The sequence below is a fragment of the Saccopteryx leptura genome, chromosome 5, assembly GCF_036850995.1.
Source record: "Saccopteryx leptura isolate mSacLep1 chromosome 5, mSacLep1_pri_phased_curated, whole genome shotgun sequence".
NCBI classification, from domain to species: domain Eukaryota; kingdom Metazoa; phylum Chordata; class Mammalia; order Chiroptera; family Emballonuridae; genus Saccopteryx; species Saccopteryx leptura.
In genome coordinates this window covers 82,601,559-82,620,559 of record NC_089507.1, presented here as the reverse complement: position 1 = coordinate 82,620,559, position 19,001 = coordinate 82,601,559, and the positions used below count along the sequence as shown (strand labels likewise).

The 19,001-nt window shown below is 36.5% G+C and overlaps 1 protein-coding gene across 4 annotated transcripts in view; it reads left to right on the top strand.

The window, feature by feature from the left end:
* Window positions 1-19,001, top strand: part of DNAJB14 (DnaJ heat shock protein family (Hsp40) member B14) — a 56,573-nt gene that overhangs the window by 10,414 nt on the left and 27,158 nt on the right. For 3 of the 4 annotated variants that reach the window (XM_066387379.1, XM_066387377.1, XM_066387380.1), the window contains exon 2: window positions 11,365-11,539. The exons of the other annotated variant lie outside the window; for it this stretch is intronic. In XM_066387379.1, coding sequence (XP_066243476.1) covers window positions 11,365-11,539 — 175 coding nt within the window. The remainder of the gene's footprint in view (window positions 1-11,364; window positions 11,540-19,001) is intronic. 4 annotated transcript variants of the gene reach the window in all.

Here is a 19,001-nt window from a genome sequence, read left to right as displayed (position 1 = left end):
AAATAATATTGACAAAAATATTGCTCCAAGAGAGGTCTGAGAATCTACTGCCTATGTTTTCTTCTAGGATTTTTATGGTTTTAGGACTTACATTTAAGTCTTTTATCTATTTGGTTTTATTTTTATGAATGGTTTAAGATGGTAGTCTTGTTCTTTTGCATGTACCTGCCCAATTTTCTCGAAACCATTTATTTAAGAGAGACTGTTTTTACTCTGTTATATACTCTTGCCTTGTTTGTCAAATATTAGTTGATCATAAAGGTGTGGGTTTATTTCTGGGTTCTCTGTTCTGTTCCATTGATCTATATGCCTGTTCTTATGCCAGTACCAGGCTGTTTTGATTACAGTGTCCTTTAGTATACCTTGATATCAGGAAGTATGATACCTCCCACTTTATTCTTCATTTTCAAGATTACTGAAGCTATTTGGGTTCTATTTTCATTCCACATAAAGTTTTGGAATATTATTTCTAGATATATTAAGTGTTCCATAGGTATTTTAATAGACATTGTATTGAATCCATAGATTGCTTTGGGTAGTGTGGACATTTCATGATGTTTATTCTCCCTATCCATGAACATGGTATATGCTTTCAATTGTTTGTATCTTCCTTGATTTCTTTTTTCAATGACTTATAATTATCCAAATACTACAGGTCTTTTACTTCTTTGGTTGAATTTATTCCAAGGTACTTTATTTTATTGTTGTTGCAATAATAAATGGGATTGTTTCTTAATTTCTCTTTCTGACAGTTCATTATTGGTGTATAAAAATGCCACTGATTTCTGAATGTTAATTTTATATCCTGCCACTTTGCCAAATTCATTTATCAGTTCTAGTATTATTTTTTGCATAAACTTTAAGGTTTTCTATGTGTGGTATCATGTCAAATAATGACAGTTTTACTTCTTCTTTTCCAGTTGGATGCCTTCTATTTCTTCTTCCTGTATGATTGCTTTGGATAGGACTTCCCGTACATGCATCCTAGAGTTATGACAGTCTCAACATAATTATGTTTTGAGCTTACTATGTTCACTGTCATAAAAACCTAAAAAAAATTGAGACGTGAATGTTTGGCTTATTCAGTTAGCATCCTACTTAATTTTGCACTCATTTTTTCTGTTGTAACAGTCAGTATTTCCTTTTTCTATGGCTTCGTTGTGTTTTTATATTCTAAATTATGATTTTACAACTGTGTTAGGATAGGTAAGTGACTTAGGTTAGGGTGTGTTTCGACTTATACCAAATCTTGGGTTACATCACTGTCGTAGGAACGGAACTATGTTGTAACCTAAGGACTTCCTGTACTATGTTGAATAAGAGTGGTGAAAGGGGACACCCGTCTTGTTCCTGATCTTTTTTTTTTCCAAAGTGAGAAGCGGGGAGAGGCAGACAGACAGACTCCTGCATGAGCCTGACCAGGATCCACCCAGCATGCCCATCTGGGTGGGCAACTGGAGCCATTCTAGCATCTGAAGCGGAGGCCATGGAGCCATCTTCGGTGCCTGGGCCAACTTTGCTCCATGGAGCCTTGGCTGTGGGAGGCAAAGAGAGAGACAGAGAAAGGAGAGAGGGAAGGGTGGAGAAGCAGATGAGCGCTTCTCTTGTGTGCCCTGGCAGGGGTCAAACTTGGGACTTCCACATGCCAGGCCAACACTGTACCACTGAGCCAGCTGGCCAGGGCGTTTTATTATCCTTTATGTTATTTATTTCCGCTCTGATCTTTATTGTTGCCTTCCTCTACTTTCTCTGGCTCTGCTTGTTGTTCTTTTTCTATTTTTTTTTAGGTGCTGGGTTACAGTAGATTGTTTGAGATTTTTCTTGCTTCTTAAAGTATGCCTATACTGCTATGAACTGCCTTCTCAGGACTGCTTATACTGTGTCCTATAGATTTTGGATTGTTGTCTGTTCGTTTTCATTTGTTTCAAGGAAATTTTTTATTTCTTTCTTGATCTCGTTATCCCGTTTGTTATTTAATAACATAATATTTCATCTCCAAGTGTTTGAATGCGTTTTAGTTTTTCTGTTGTAGTTGATTTCTAGTTTCATGCCGTTGTGGTCAGAGATGATATGATTTCAATCTTATTAAATTTATTGAGACTTGTTTTGTCTCCTAACGTGATCTATCCTAGAGAATGTACCATGAGCACCTGAAAAGAATGTATATTCTGCTGCTTTGGGGTGAAATGTTCTGAAGATATCAATTAAATCCAGTTGATCTAGTGTGTCAATTAAGGCCACTGTTTTTTTGTCAGTTTTCTGTCTGGAGGACCTATGTCAGTGGGGTACTAAAATCCCCCACTGTCGAGCTCTCCCTTTCTGTCCATCAAGACCTGCTTTATATGTGTAGGTGTTCTAATGTTGGGTGCATAAATATTTACAATGGTTATATCCTCTTGTCAGATTTCTCCCTTCATCATTATGTAGTGACCTTCTTTGTCCCTTACTATATAGCCTTTGTTTTAAAGACTATTTTGTCAGATATAAGTATTGCTACCCCAGCTTGCTTTCTTTTTTTTTTTTTTTTTTTTTCATTTCCATTTGCATACAATTTTTTTTTCCATCCCTTCACTTTCAGTCTTTGTGTATCTTTTGTTCTGAGGTGGGTTTCTTGTAGACAGCATATATATTGGCTCCACAGTTTTCAAAAAATAATTTATTTCTTAGCTGAAAGACATATAAAGAGACACTTCCCCCTCACTTGTTTACTTGTCTTAGGATAAGACAGTGGTGCAATTCACATAGGAAAGGCAGGATAAGTGTTTGAATGCTTTGATCAGGTTTCAAGAAAAGGAGTTGGTTCCTTTTCTTTCCCCAGAACCTTTAGATTAGCTCCTGAGTTCTAGACACATACTTCCAGCCCTCTTTAGTAGTTGCCTTGCTCTTTGGTAACTTTGTTTCATGCTCCTCTTGTGCGTTTCCTGTACTAGACCTGAATCAACCTTATTCCAATCAGGTGTAGTTTCTTTTAGTGGGAAACGGTGTTTCAGCATCACAATCTGGCATTAAGGGTGCTGTGGATACCAGATTGTTCATTGTTTCTGGGCCTTTTCAGTGTATGGAAGCGGTTTCTTCCACAGTAATAAGTGTTTCTGAAGGCATGGTAAATGATAGATGTGTCATGATTATTTACTTGCTTTATGCCACATTATGTACATTAAAGTTTCACAATAATATTACCAACACTATCCACTGATATAATTGTTGAAAACAAACGATCTTTGCATTACTTTACATTTTCCCTCCCCATTTTAATGTTTTTTTTTTAATTTTGAAATAATTTTAAACTTAGAAAAGTCACAGATTAGTGCAGACTTCCCATATATATTTTATTCAGGCTTCCTGTTGGAAACAGTTTTGCCACATTGCCTTATCATGCCCTTCTCTCCTTCCCTGTATCCCCACATACCCTCCTCACCCTGTGCATATGCACAATTTGTTCTTATATTTTTTCCTGAACTAATTAAGAGTAAATTATAGATATGCTGTCCTATTACCCTGAAATAATTCACTGTATATTTTATAAGACAAGGGCATTCGCTTAACATAACCAAAATATAACCATCAAATTCATGAAATTCATGCATGTAGCTCATTCAAATTCTGCCAGTTTTTCCAATTGTCTTTGATAGCAAAAAGGACACAAATTGCGTTTATGGGCATGTTTTAATCTCCAAATACAGCTTTTCTCCTTTCATCTTTACTTTGGTATTTTTGATGAATATGGGCCACTTATTTTATACAATTTCCTTCAATTTGGGTTTGCCATTTTCACATATAAATTTTTGGTAGAAATACCATAGAAACAATCTTGTTTTCTTAATGTATTAGGAAACATATTATAGTGATTTGGTCTTGACTGGTGCGGTTAACTTTGATCACTTGGTTAAGTAGGTGATGCCAAGTTTCTCCACTCGAAACTTACATTTTTTCACTTTATAATTAAGAAGTATTTTATGGGGAAATACTTTGAGACTGTGTAAATGTTCTATTACTTTCACCAACTCCTTTTCCAGTCATTGATGATTCTTTCCTGGGTAAGTTTCCGATGATTGCCAAATGGTGGTTTTCTAATTCCATCATTTCTTCTATAATTTATTAGTTGGCATTCAACTTATTCAATTTATTAGTATGGGTTTATGGATTCTTCTTTAATCCATTACTATCATTATTTATTTTGATGCTCAGATTGCCTCAGATTTAGTCAGTAGGAGCCCTGTGTCTTTTTGACATGTCCTCATTCACCATTCTTTGAGCATCCCTATTGTATGGCCCAAAATATTTTTTTGTTGTTGTTGTTGGGCCCACTTTTTATTTTATACCCTGGAACTCAGTTTTTTCCCAAAGGAACCTTTATTCTTTTTAGTGGACAGTGGTACTTGGAAACAAATACAGACACTAGGTAAGCTCATTGTGAAAGGGATGTCATTGCTCCTAGGTCTCTAGGAGACAGAGCTATGAACATGTATGTCCATGTATGTATGTGTATGTATATCTGTGTGTTATATGTATATGTGGGAGAAGACACATCTGTACTAATTTAATCTATATAAAGCTTGATATCTGTATGAAACTAACAAACCTCTCTTTGTAGTCCACCATAGAGTTCATTCTAGCTTTATCCCCTTCTGTATTTGTAATCGTGTTCTCTGACCATGAGAATCATGGCTCCTGTTACCTTCATTTCACTTATTTAGTTTTCCCTGCATATAATGAGTTTGCTCCATGACCCCTGTAGGGCAGGCCCAATCAAACTCAGCCATGGTTTTTGCTGTGACTGCTTTCTTGGTCTCAATAAGCTTGCTTGGTCCAGGCCTCAACTGACAAAATGAAATGAAGGGAAGAGAACAGAAGACCAACAACTGTTTTATTTTGTTTTGTTTTCAAGTAAAAAAGAAAGAGTAAGGCTACCATTAAAAAATTATTTCAGGCCCTGGCTGGTTGGCTCAGTGGTAGAGTGTCGGCCTGGCGTGCAGGAGTCCTGGGTTCCATTCCCGGCCAGGGCACACAGGAGAGGCACCCATCTGCTTCTCCACCCCTCCCCCTCTCCTTCCTCTCTGTCTGTCTCTTCCCCTCCCGCAGCCGAGGCTCCATTGGAGCAGGGTTGGCCTGGGCGCTGAGGATGGCTCTGTGGCCTCTGCTTCAGGCGCTAGAATGGCTCTGGTTGCAACAGAGCGACGCCCCAGATGGGCAGAGCATCACCCCCTGGTGGCCATGCCAGGTGGATCCCAGTCGGGCGCATGCAGGAATCTGTCTGACTGCCTCCCCATTTCCAACTTCAGAAAAATACCAAAAAAAAAAAAAAATTATTTCAACCTATTTACAGTGTCAGGATATATTACATACTACATGCTGTCTCTTTTAATCATCATTTAGTCTTTATCTCTGTAGTTCACTATACATTTAATTCTCCCCATCAGTCCTATGTATCTCTAATTATGTTGGATTCCTGAAGCTTGTTGTCCAATAGGTTTCTGGGAAGGGCCTATGAGAACTATGCTCATTAAGTTCTGGAATGTTGAACACAATTTGTCTGTGTTCTTAATGCTTAAAGCTTGGATATAAAATCCTTGGCTCCAGTTTTCTTTTTTTGGCTATCAAGGTATGTTATTTCATTGTTTTCTGATGCAAGTACTATTGATGAGCAAACTCTCATGGCAATCTATTTTTCTTTCCTTTTTAAGTCATTTAATTTTTTTGCCTAGAAGCCCAGTTAATTTTATTAGAATATAGCTTGGTGTCCATTAATATAGATCAATATTCTTAGGTGTGTGATTTGCTCTTCTATTATATGGCTTCAGCTGTTTCTGTTTTAGTATTAGAAATGTTTTCTTAAATTATTGTTATCTAAGTTTTTTTCTTCATCAGGATTCCTATTATATGTATGTTGGATCTTTAACTATTTTCAGTATTTACCATTTCTTTCTAATTTTTGTCTTTTTTTTCCCTTTTATGTGACAGGAGGGGAGGCAGAAATAGACTCCTGCATGCACCCTGGCTGGTATCCACCCAGCAAGCCCATTAGGGGTAATGCTGTGTCCATCTGGTCTGTTGCTGCATTGCTTAGCAACCGAGCTCTTCCTAGGGCCTGAGGCAGAGGCTATGGAGCCATGCTCAGCAACAGGAGTCAACTCGCTCCAGTCAAGCCATGATTGCAGGAAGGGAAGAGAGAGAAGTGAGAGGGGGAGGGGTAGAGAAGCAGATGGGTGCTTCTCCTGTGTGCCCTGACTGGGAATCAAACCCGGGACATCTGCATGCTGGGCCAAAGCTCTACCACTGAGCCAACCGGTCAGGGCTTTTGTCTTTTTCATTAAAAAAAGGTTTTTACTTCTCTTTATATTCCATTTACACAATATCTGTTGTGTTTAACTCTTTGTTTCATCTAATTTAGTCTCTTTTTACTTCATTTTTTATTTCTCATAGGTAAATACTTCTGGGGTTGGCCTAATTCTGTTATTACTTTGTACAATGTATAATTTTTTTTAAATGAGATTAAGGGAGATACAAAGACAGGGTCCTGCATGCACCCCAACCGGTTCCACCCAGCAACCCCTGTCTGGGTTGGATGTTCTGCCCATCTAGGGCTGCTGGCAGCCAAGCTATTTTTAGCACCTGAGGTGAGGCTCCACGGAGCCATCCTCAGTACCTGGGGTCTACATGGTGTAATCAATTGAGTCATGGCTGTGGGAGGGGAAGAGAGAGAAAGAAAGGGGAGGGGGAGAAGGAGGGGAGAAGTGATGGGCGCTTCTCCTGTGTGGCCTGACTGAAATTGAACCCGGGACTTCCAGACTTCCACATGCCAGGTCGACGCTCTACCGCTGAACAACTGGCCAGGGCCTATGTGTAATTTCTTAAAGTCTTTTCAGCTTGGTTTGAAAAGTATTAGGTGATAGTGTTTATTTACCATTTTTTGTCAGCAATTCTTCGTGATGTGCTTTCATTAGCTTGAAAAATTTATTCCTGTTCTCTTGTTTCTTATAATGATTTTGTATCAGATTTTACTTCTATCATTTTCTTTTATGCTTTTTAATGTGTAGGTAGCCTTTGTAAATACACAGAGACCCTTCATTTTTTATGTAATGATTGAAAATAGACCACCTTGCTATATAAAATCTCCTCACTGCTTTCTCCTCCCTTCATCTGGAGTTCCTCACTTCTTCTTCCCTGCTGCCCCTGTCCTCTTCAGTTTGGGTCTTGTTTCAGTAGTTTCTCCTTGGTGTGGCTTTGTAATGGAAGGGAGCTGTGACTGATTAATTTTGAGAGTTTGTCATGACTGGAGAGTTCTATGCCCTTAAGAGTTTATTATGAACCTTTTTATTCACATGCTATTGGAGTGAGCAAATCCCTTCCTTTATTATACCCTGTTCTCAGATTTGCCTGTTGTGCTCCATAGAGAGTCCCTGCTGGTAATTTTGGAGTTGTTTTGTCCTGTACACAAGCAAATGCCCTGTTACTCTTTTTTACTTCTCCCCGCACAGATGATAATACCCACATAATCTTGTATGTTGGTGGTTAATTCTCACCTTCCTGTATTTTAGGATATTGTGCTTGAGGTTTTGATTTTGCTATCTAATTGCTCTGATTTTATGAGGAAATTTGCAGAGATTTTTATTTTAAGCTGCTGTTCACAGCCTTCGTTGAGAATTACCATGAAATTTTCATATTTACAAGTTGTGAGCCACTACTCCATAGACCATACAGCCTTCTACCTCAAGGTTTCCTTTTTTTTTATATCAACAATGCTATTATGAACATTTGTGAATCAGTTTTTGATTTTTAAAAATTTTTTTATTTATTTATTCATTTTAGAGAGGAGAGGGAGAGAGAGAGGAGAGACAGAGAGAGAGAAGGGGGGGGGGAGGAGCTGGAAGCATCAACTCCCATATGTGCCTTGACCAGGCAAGCCCAGGGTTTCAAACCGGCGACCTCAGCATTTCCAGGTCGACGCTTTATCCACTGCGCCACCACAGGTCAGGCCATGAATCAGTTTTTGTATAGATGTATGCTTTCATTTCTCTTGTGTATATACCCAGGGATAAAATTGTTGGGCCAAATGGTAACTATGTGTTTAATCTTTTTTTTTTTTTTTTTTTTTGTATTTTTCTGAAGCTGGAAACGGTGAGAGACAGTCAGACAGACTCCTGCATGCGCCCAACCGGGATACACCCGGCACGCCCACCAGGGGCTACGCTCTGCCCACCAGGGGGCGATGCTCTGCCCCTCCGGGGCGTTGCTCTGTCGCGACCAGAGCCACTCTAGCGCCTGGGGCAGAGGCCAAGGAGCCATCCCCAGCGCCCGGGCCATCTTTGCTCCAATGGAGCCTCGCTGCAGGAGGGGAAGAGAGAGACAGAGAGGAAGGAGGTGGGGGTGGAGAAGCAAATAGGCGCTTCTCCTATGTGCCCTGGCCGGGAATCGAACCCAGGTCCCCTGCACGCCAGGCCGACGCTCTACCGCTGAGCCAACCGGCCAGGGCCTGTGTTTAATCTTTTTAAGAACAACCAAGTGATTTTTTCAAAGTGGCCACATAGTTTACATTCCTAACAGTGTATTAGGGTTCCAATTTATCCATATCCTTGTCAACACTTGTTATTATCCATATTTTTATTATAGTCATCGTAGTTGGTGTGAAGTAATATTTCATTGTAGTTTTAATTTTCATTTGTCTAATGGCGGTTGATATTGAGAAACTTCATGTGCTTATTAACGATTTATAAATTTGTTTTGGATGTCCATTCAGATTCTTTGCACATTTTTATATTGAAGTTTTGGTTTTATTGAATTATAAGAGTTCTTTTTATATTCTGTGTATGTATGTGTGTGTGTGTGTGTATGTTTCAGATATATGATTTTGTAAATATTTTCTCTCATTCTGTGGATTATCTTTTTACTTTATTGATATTATTTGAAGGGCAAAAATTTTTAATTTTGATAAAGTCCAGTTTCTCTAATTTTTTTTGGCACTTATACTTTTATCATATCTAAGAATATTTTGCCTAAATCAAGGTCACAAAGGTTTATTTCAGTAATTTCTTCTAAGAGTTATAAAAAGTTTTAGCTCTTATATTTAGACATCTGATCTATAGTGAGCTAAGTTTTGTGTACAGTGTAAAGCACGTGTCCAAATTTATTCTTTTGCATGTGGATATCCAGTTATTCCAATACAATTTGTCGACCCACAAGTTCTGATATTATAGTATGTTCATTTTTATTTAGTTCTATTTTCTTATTTCTATTATGATTATTTCTTTGATATGTGAGTTACTGTATTTCCCCATGTATAAGACACTGTCCTGTATAAGGCGCACCTTAATTTTGGGGCCCAAACTTTGATTTAAAAATGTATTATACAAAGTTATTGAACTCAGTTTTATTCATCATAAAATTCATACAACTCCTCATCACTGTCAAAATTCCCATCTATTAGCTTGTCTTCATCTGTGTCTGATGATGCATCACTGTCTTCAACAATGAGCACAAAAACAAGCACAAAAAAGTGGGAAATGCAAGTAAAAAAAACTGCAGACACTGTATTAGATGCACCCAGTTTTTAGACACCAAATTTTTCAGAAAAAGGTGCGTCTAACATGGGGAATGCAGTATCTAATTTTTTTCTTTATAACCCATTTATGATCTACCTAGTTACCTTTTTATATTGATTTCTCAATTAAATGCATTGCACTCATAGATTGTGGTAGATATGATACTAAATCTTTGAGATTTAAAAATGATAACATTATGGTTTAGCTATAATGTAGTCAATTTATTCCTTGTGTGCCTATGAAGAATGAATATTCACTAGGCGTTGGATATAATGTTATATCTTTTAGATCAAGCTTGATAAATTAGGTGTTATCATTTGTATACTTTGTGATTTTTTTCTTAATCTACCTGTTACCAGTTATTAATTAAAATGTGTTAAAATCATCTGCCATTGTGGTTGGTTTCTCTGTTTCTTTCCTTTTAGTCCTATTGATTTTTTTTATGTATAGTTTTAACTTATGATAAATTTCAAGCATTCATAGGAGGGATAGACTGTAGTATAATCAATTCCTATCACCCTCCAATCTTAACCATTATGAATATATATAGCCAATCTTTTCTATCCCATCTTTTATGCCCCGTCAGTATTTAAATCAAATTCTAGACATAACTATTAATATTATTGTTTTTTAGACTCAATGTTAAGATTTACTCATACATTTATCACAGCATTTGCTCACCATTCCTTTTCACAGCCTGTCTAGAAGCATTTTCTTTTTGCCCAAAATATAAGGTCTACCGGAAAGTTCTGTCCATTTCTATCACAACAAGTTTTGACACGTAAGCATGTTTATTTGGCACATGTGTGCCTCTCTATTTTTATCACTTAATGTATACATACTGATGTAGCAAATTAACTAAAACAAAGTTAATTCACGTTAGTCTTATGTGTGAAGCGATAGTGTACCCATGGCTACTGATAAAGTTCATTTACGCCACTATAATTTTTACGAATTTCAACAAGGAAGAAATGCTACAGAAGCATGTCTGTCGCATACACCATATTCCCCAGACTTAGCACCCTCCGACTATCACTTGTTTTTGTCCTTACAAAATTTTTTGAAGGGCAAAAAATTCAAAAATAAAGAAGATATCAAACAAGCACTGGTTCAATTTTTCGCATCAAAAGATAAAACATTTTTCAAAAATGGGATATACAAATTGCCCTCACGCTGGCAAGAAATCATTAATAATAATGGCAATTATATTATTTAATAAAGTTTATTGATGGTAAGAAAAACTTGTATTTTGTTTTATTCCAAAAGCGGACAGAACTTTCCGGTAGACCTTATATATGTATTATAATATCTTCTAGAAATTTTAGTAGTAAATTTTCTGTTTTTGTTTGAAAGTATTTCTAATTTTGTGCATTTTCTATAAAATTAATGTAGAACTTAAGTTGACAGTTATTCTCTCTGAGTATTTTGAAGATATTATTCCAGTGTCTCTTTAGCTGCCATTGCTACTGTTGGGAAAGAAATAGGAAGTCTAATTTCTGTTTCTTTGTAGATAATCTTATTGACTACTTTTTCTTTGGTATTCAGCAGTTTTACCATGATAGACAAATTAAAGTGCGTCATAAGTATGATAATTGAATGAAACTAATTTTGAGTTATGAGCTTTAAATTTCTTAATATTCTACTTCTAAATGGTGATTAGTGGTATGTAAACAGTTAAGTACATAAGGGCATGCTTGCTGTTTAAAAAGACCCCCGCTGGGTCTTTGTGGAGTACATGATTCTTAATTTGTCAACTTTATAACTTTCTTCTCAGAATCATGTGTTCTGTACCTTGATGTAGTATGCTTTCTGTATCTTTCTACAGCACTATTGGAAATAATTATGAAAAATGGAAGCACAACTGGAAATAGCCCTTATTGCCGAAAACCATCAGGTAGCGCTGATCAGAGCAAGCCAAACTGTACAAAGGACAGCACCACATCTGGTAGTGGTGACGGTGGAAAGGGCTATACCAAAGACCAAGTCGAAGGAGTTCTCAGGTAGGAACATGTATGATTTATATCTCAACTAAAGTTGATACTAATGTAATTTTTAAATAGTATAGCACCTTAAAAAGTGTTTGAATTACAATGCAGTAGAAAACACACCAAGGAATCGAACTCTGGGTGTGTATGTTTTGTATTCTTAAAAATCAAACTGTAAAATAAAATACTCTGTGGAAGGTTCCATTTTTTAATTTTCAAAAATTTTTAGTACTTTTAGATCATTATTTGAGGAAAATTATTTCAATTTTTTGATAGTACAGTATTTAGATAAAATATTGAAAAGAGGATAGAAGAATTATTCTGTCATATATATTCATGAAAGCAGGAGAATTTTACATGAGAGAAATATTGAGGGCAATAGTAACAGCATTTTCAATTTTCTATTTATCTTAATGAAGGATAGTATTTTTCTGTCTATATTTCTTTATTAAGGTTATCTTTATATAGCTTGATAGATATGTGAACATCATAATGTCCTCTTATTTATTTTTTTGTTGAATTTATTGGGGTGACATTAGTTAATAAAATTATACTGGTTTCAGGTGTACAATTCTATACTACATCATCTGTATATTGTACTGTGTGTTCACCACCCTAAGTCAAGTCTCCTTCTGTCACCATTTATATACCCTCTACCCTCTCCTACCTCCCCTCCCCCCTTTTCCTCTGGTAATTACCATATTGTTGTCTGTGCCTGTGAAGGTTTGTTTGTTTGTTTTTTGCTTACTTCCTTCACCTTTCCACCTAGTCCTCCAACCCCATAATTCTTTTTCTCTGACTATTCTCTCTTAGTGTTTTAGTTTTACCTCATGATAACACTCCACTTAAACCAGAAGAGTGAGGTAGAGTTGAAAATTATGAACTGGATTTTAGGGATTTGACTTTGCTAATTTTGTAATTAAGAATAAATGTTCTGGATAAGATGACCTCTGAGTATGAAATACTAGAGAGAATACTGTTTGTTTCCTATTACAACTTCAGGAAGCTGTATTGATGTATTAATGTTGCTCTCTAGGGAAACTAAAGTGTAAGGATGAAGGACACTGAACAGTGACTAATCGGATAGTGCACACAGAGAGTGAATTATAATACAGTGAACTAGCAAGTAGAGTAGGTAAAACTAGTTAGATTATTTTTCTCTTTTGCCCTTTCTTATTTCTTTTACTCCTTTCTTTTCTCACACTTTTTTCTCCATTCTTCCTTCTTAGTTTCTTTTTTACTCTCCATAATTTGAAATTAAAGTCATTTTAAATCAAATAGCAATTATTTATACTGTATATCCCTATTAATGAAAATCCATAGTGAAGAGTATTTGATTAGCATGAATGGTAGTGAAGCACTTTAAGAATATAAATAATGTTGCTAACCACTTTTATAACTGTAACATTATGTCAGAGATGGCTGAATAAGTGAGATAAGTGAGAAAAACTGAGACATGCTTTTTAATTTCTTTAAGAAAAAGCTTTAATTAAACAGTGTGTTGAAATGCATTTCAGGAAACCACATCTATCTGAAAACAAATTGTATTTTCTTGTAGAAATTACTTTTGCAGGGAGAACATGTTCTCAGTGAAAGACCTAAATAAAGTTAATTGTACACATGTGGTTTTCATTTAGAATCATTTTGACACTTTTTAAAAGAAAGACTGTAAAATCACCTATATATTTGAAAATATCATTAAAAATATAGTTGAAATTTTGGAGAAGAGGAATATTCTAAATCTGGTGGGTTTTTTTTTTTTAACCTATTTTCTTAATTTCCTTTGCCCTAATCTTGAAAGGAAGAAAGGAGTAGCTCCCGGTGTAGTAGAAGTGAGGAAGGGAGGGCAGCACCTTGTTCTGTCTCTGTTTCAGTATTCAGGGGACATCTTAAGAATGGGAGAATGAAAGATGATGGTGGGGGCAGATACACTTCGTCTGTGGTCAGAGGTGGCCAGGTGGAAACAAAGTGCTGAGGGAGTTTCTGTCAGCTGGCTTCTGTGTTCTCTGTGAAACTGTAGCTGAGTTTGTCCTTTGAGAGTTATAAGGAAAGAGATGAGATTGAAAGCTTGAGCAGAGTGGTAAAAGTATGAAATATCTGTAGAGGGAAAAGCAAAGGAAATAGAAGGATTGCTGGTTAGCATTTGGAACGCAGCTATGTTTCAGACCATGAATTCGTATCAGGTAGAAGTATTAGCTTAGCAGTATACCTATATTAGAGATTGTTTCTCTTGTCAATAATATTATTATACCTTTTTCATTAAATAAATATAAGGTTTTTGTCCTTTGGGGAGTAAATATGATTGGAACATTCTTTAATAGTAGAATCCCTAAATTATTCAAAATACTTAAATTAATACCTTGATAAGAGTTGCTTAGCTCAACCATGAAACACTTCATTATATTAGCTTTCCCGCGTGTTGCTTTAGTGAGGTAACATCACCAGCAAACACTTAACATGCTGGACCTTTTTGTTTTTTTGTTTTACCTACACTCAGGGGATTTTTCTGAAGAAAGCCGTGTTATCTTGTTGGCTAACACTGTTATGCAAACAAGTTGCTCAGTGACAGTTTGGCTCAGTGGGAGAAGCCATGCAATAATACTGCGTCCCTTGCATAAGAGCGAGCGAGCCTACAGTAAGATGGAAGGAAAAGCGTGCAACTTTGTGAAAGTAACATTCTGTGAAACTAAGCACTATTTGTTGTTATGAGTTGAGATATATTGAAAAATTGATAAAAAAAAAACTTTCATGGGTCTAATTTGAAAAAGTGTTTAATATCTCTTGTTTTACAGCTCCTCTTTTATTTTAAAATTTACAAAATCAATGTGAACTATTAGCTGGGCCATACTTTTATTTATCAACCTAGAACACCTCTGTACAGCTGTTAAGTCATTTGAATTATGGAGATTTTATAAGAATTTAAGTTATAGTTCCTTAAATGAAAAGAAATTTTGCTGAATTTATAAAATAAATAGTCTTTTACCTCCAAGAATAAACAAGTATTTGGATTCTGTGTAAACACTCAATGGTATCATCTGAGAGAGAACTGAAAGAAGACCCCTGCCCTCTTTGCTCTCACGCCCAGAGGAAGACAGGGAGGCTGAACCAGACAGACCGGTTCAGTCTGCTGAGCACCAGGACAGTTCTTTCTGCCTTGGTTGCACATTTCCTTCTAGGGTGAGTAATGGCTTACCTCTTTTTAACTTATTTTTTTTTCTTCTTTCTTTTTTTAATTCTTTTGTAAGAATTTTTTAAAAAAGGCTTGAATCTTTCAGCGAGGAGCAAACTATAAAAAGTGTGACAAATGCATTTTTATAGTGAAAAGGAGCATGATGAACAAAAATATGAATTAAAATAAGTATATAAATGCTGTTTTCTTAATCAGGTATGAAAACTTAGGTAAATAAATATATTTGGAGTATTGAAATACATAGCCTTCAGTTTTTCATTGGTGATGTTGACTTAATACTTCTGATTTCTCAGAGATTTTTTTCTCTAAAATATGATGAAAAATTTAGTGCAGAGAATATATGGCAGAGCTAGATACAGCTAAGAATTGGCGAAATAATTGTTTTTCTTACTTTCTTTTCTTCTTGTAGCAATTCTTACCTCTATGATCCACATCTAGAGGATTGTAAATTCCAGCCTACTTTCTTTGCACTATCCAGCAGCCCTTTCCTGACTGCCTTCTTCTATTGCCTAGCCTTTTGTGCTCAGAAATTAGCAATAAAACAAATCTAGAGGGTTAATCTAGTAAATAAACATACTATCTATTCAAACCAAATAGTAATGATTTTAGAATTGTTCAGTGTTTGATTGATTTACTACCTTTTTTCTTTTCCTTTTTTAGAAAGACAGACAAACAGAAAGGGAGAGAGATGAGAAGCATTAACTCGTAGTTGGGGCATTAATTATTCATTGATTGCTTCTCATATATGCCTTGAGTGGTGGGCTCCAGCCAAGCCAGTGACCCCCTTGCTCAAGCCAGTGACCTTGGGATCAAGCCAGCAACTTTGGGTTTCAAACCAGCAACCATGGGATCATACAGATGATACCATATTCAAGCTGGTGACCCTATGCTCAAGCTGGTGACCCTGCACTCCAGCTGAACCTTGGGATTTTGAACCTGGAACCACAACGTGCTGGGTTGATACTCTATCCACTGTTAACCACTGGTCAGGCACTACTTTTTGTTTTCTGCATTCAAGTAATGTGTCGTATTCTTAGCTCTATTCCTTGTTTCATAGTCTGTTCACCTCTATTTCAAATTCAGTTCTGATGCCAACTACATTTATGTTACAGCATTTATCACCTTTGGTCCAGAAATGACTTATGGATCTTCACCATTTCTGCCCTCAAATTGAATCAGTCATCCATCCATCTGTCCTTTCATTCGTTCAGCTCATATGGTGAACAAGACACAGTACCTGCCTTCAAGGGGCCTATAGTCTAGAAAGAGTAATCAGACAAGTACACCAGTAGCTACAGTACAGTGTGGTCATTGCTGGGATAGGACTAAGTTATGAGAACTGTGAGAGGCTATATGAGGGTCACTGAACCTAGTCTTGAGGAATTTCAGTTTTTGAGAAGAGAAAGAGCTAAGCTGAGGTTTGAAGAAGTCATAGAAGTTAACTGAGCAAGTAGGGAGGCAGAGAACACATATTCTGGGCACCAACACCATTATTTGCAAATACCTAGGAAGAAAGTCTGTTTAAACACTGATTAGAAAAGCAAATTGGAAGGAAAGAGATGATTACTCCTTTTTTCTTTATTCTGGTTCTGGACAGGATTTTTATGTCAGACAAACTGAGATTTGAATCCTTACTTGTGAAGCCTTTCCTAATCACCCTAGCAGGCCTCCCTTTTCATTCTCTATTCCCCTTTGCCACTTTATTTTTCTGTATTTTTCACCATACAATATACTTTATATTTTTCTTATATATTTGTTCATTGCTTGGCCTTGTCCCAATTGTAAATTTACCGTAAGCAGGAATTTTTTTGACTGTTTTATTCAACACTATAGCATCTGAAACAGGGTTTAGCAGAAAGCAGATATTCAGTAAATTTTTGTTGAAAGAATAAATCCTGGTTATATAACTTTTGGCAATTTAATTAACCACTCTAAGCCTTGATTTCCTCATTGATTGAATAGGAATAACATCTACCTAATGAGGAGTAAATGAGATAATTTGTGTAAAATAATCAGCATAATAGGATTCTACAATTCTCTGTATGAAAACTTTGTGGACCAGATGTAGTTTGTAATTAGAATTCTTCGTGTTTTGGAAATGTAATAAGGGAAGCATACATTATACATTACATAACTGGTAAGAGCTTGGGCCCTAATACTAACATTTTTGCAATAAAACATAGAACTATTCACACTGAAATGGGATAAATGAAGACTGTGTAGCAGTTTCATATTCAATCAGGCCAAATTTTACTTTTAAAAAAGTTCAAGGCAGGTTTTTGCAGTCAGGTCCGTTATAGAGTAACAACATTTTTCAGAGTTTAATGGATGTTAGAACATGGACATGGGTTGTGGACCTGTGCCAGACACACAGTAGGTATTCTATAAATGTCCCCTTTCCTTTTTTCTATCGCATAGTTTCTAATCATATTTAGGGGAGTCTCTACAATGGCAGGACCATCCTCTGTTTGTTCAGTAATATATATACCTCAAGTGTTAGAATGTGGTCTGGGACATAGTTGGTACTCAGTAGATATTATTGACTAAATAAAGGAAATGTCATGTTCATGAAATAAAATTGACTTGTATTAATATTTATAATTATCTAAAGTAGAAAAATCCAATTTTAATTATTGTTACTGTAAAAAAGACTACATAACAGATTTTTATTGATGTGATATGGAAAATTTTTTATAATCTTTTACATTGTCTTCTCTTTTTTTCTTATTTCATAGACCAAATGATGAATGCTTTCATTATAAAGGAAGAGCTGAGGCTCCTTTATTCCAGAAATATTTACTGAGAACCGATTAGGTAGCAAGTGGTGTGATGATTAACATGTTCAGTAGTTTAAAATAAGTAAATCCTGTTTCTTTTCTTTGAAAACTCTGAGTCAGTGTTTGCAGTTCTTTAGCTGCCAGTGAACAGTTAAGCCTCATTTTTACCTGTTACTACCACTGTCATTAAGCCACTCACACATGGAACACATCTAACATCATAAAGTATGCCACAAAAATGTGTAAATGGATCTGGATTTTAGTGAAGAAAAATTATTAGATTGTGGGAGAATGTTAGCATTCATAAGTATTGTTCTCTGTTTTATTTAGAGTTTCGAGTATTTCTTTTCCGTATATTAATTAAGGACTCTGGGTTGAAATCAGTTACATCTTTAGGGTTATAAACTATGTACGTACAGTAGGTCCTTGAATAATGATAATTCATTAAACATTGTTTTGTTATAACATTGATGAGAAGCTGTAAGAACTTAACTCTTTATGTCAATTAGCCTATGGTAAACTTGGTTTCATTATGTGTTGTTTTGCTTAAAGTCATAGAACCTAATGACGATGTCAAGTAGGACTTAACTATAATCTTTAACAGTATGATCATCATCATGAAAATGGGGGTAACAAACATTTTTGAGTCCCGTAATGTATATTATGAGATTTTATCTTTCACAGATGAATTCTCTTTAGCTTAATTCTCCAAGCTGAATTAACTTGCCTTGACATGTAAATCATAGTGTGCTGTAATTGTTTTACTAGCACTAAACTAATTCTTTATTCCTTTTTTTTTTTATTTTATTTCTCTGAAGCTAGAAACGGGGAGAGACAGACAGACTCCCGCATGCGCCCGACCAGGATCCACCCGGCACGCCCACCAGGGGGCGACGCTCTGCCCACCAGGGGTTGATGCTCTGCCCCTCCGGGGCGTCGCTCTGTTGCGACCAGAGCCACTCCAGCGCCTGGGGCAGAGGCCAAGGAGCCATCCCCAGTGCCCGGGCCATCTTTTGCTCCAATGGAGCCTTGGCTGCGGGAGGGGAAGAGAGAGACAGAGAGGAAGGAGATGGGGAGGGGTGGAGAAGCAGATGGGCGCTTCTCCTGTGTGCCCTGGCCGGGAATCGAACCCGGGACTTCCGCACACCAGGCCGACGAGAGCGTCTGAGCCAACCGGCCAGGGCCTAAACTAATTCTTTGATATTTGGTTAGGTATACATTATGTGATAACCAAACTCTTGGTAGTATAATACATGCTGTTCCTTAGGTGCAACATACTTGTGAGGATTATTGAATTTTTTTTAATGTTTTTATTTTATTTTATTGATTTCAGCGAGAGAGAAAGGGAGAGAGGAACAGGAACATCAATCTGTTCCTGTATGTACCCTGACTGGGGATCAAACCGGCAACCTCTGAGCTTCAGGACCATGCTTTAACCAACTAAGCTATCCAGCCAGGGCAATTATTGAATTTCTTTATGTTCTTAAAAATACTATAAAATTGTTCTTAC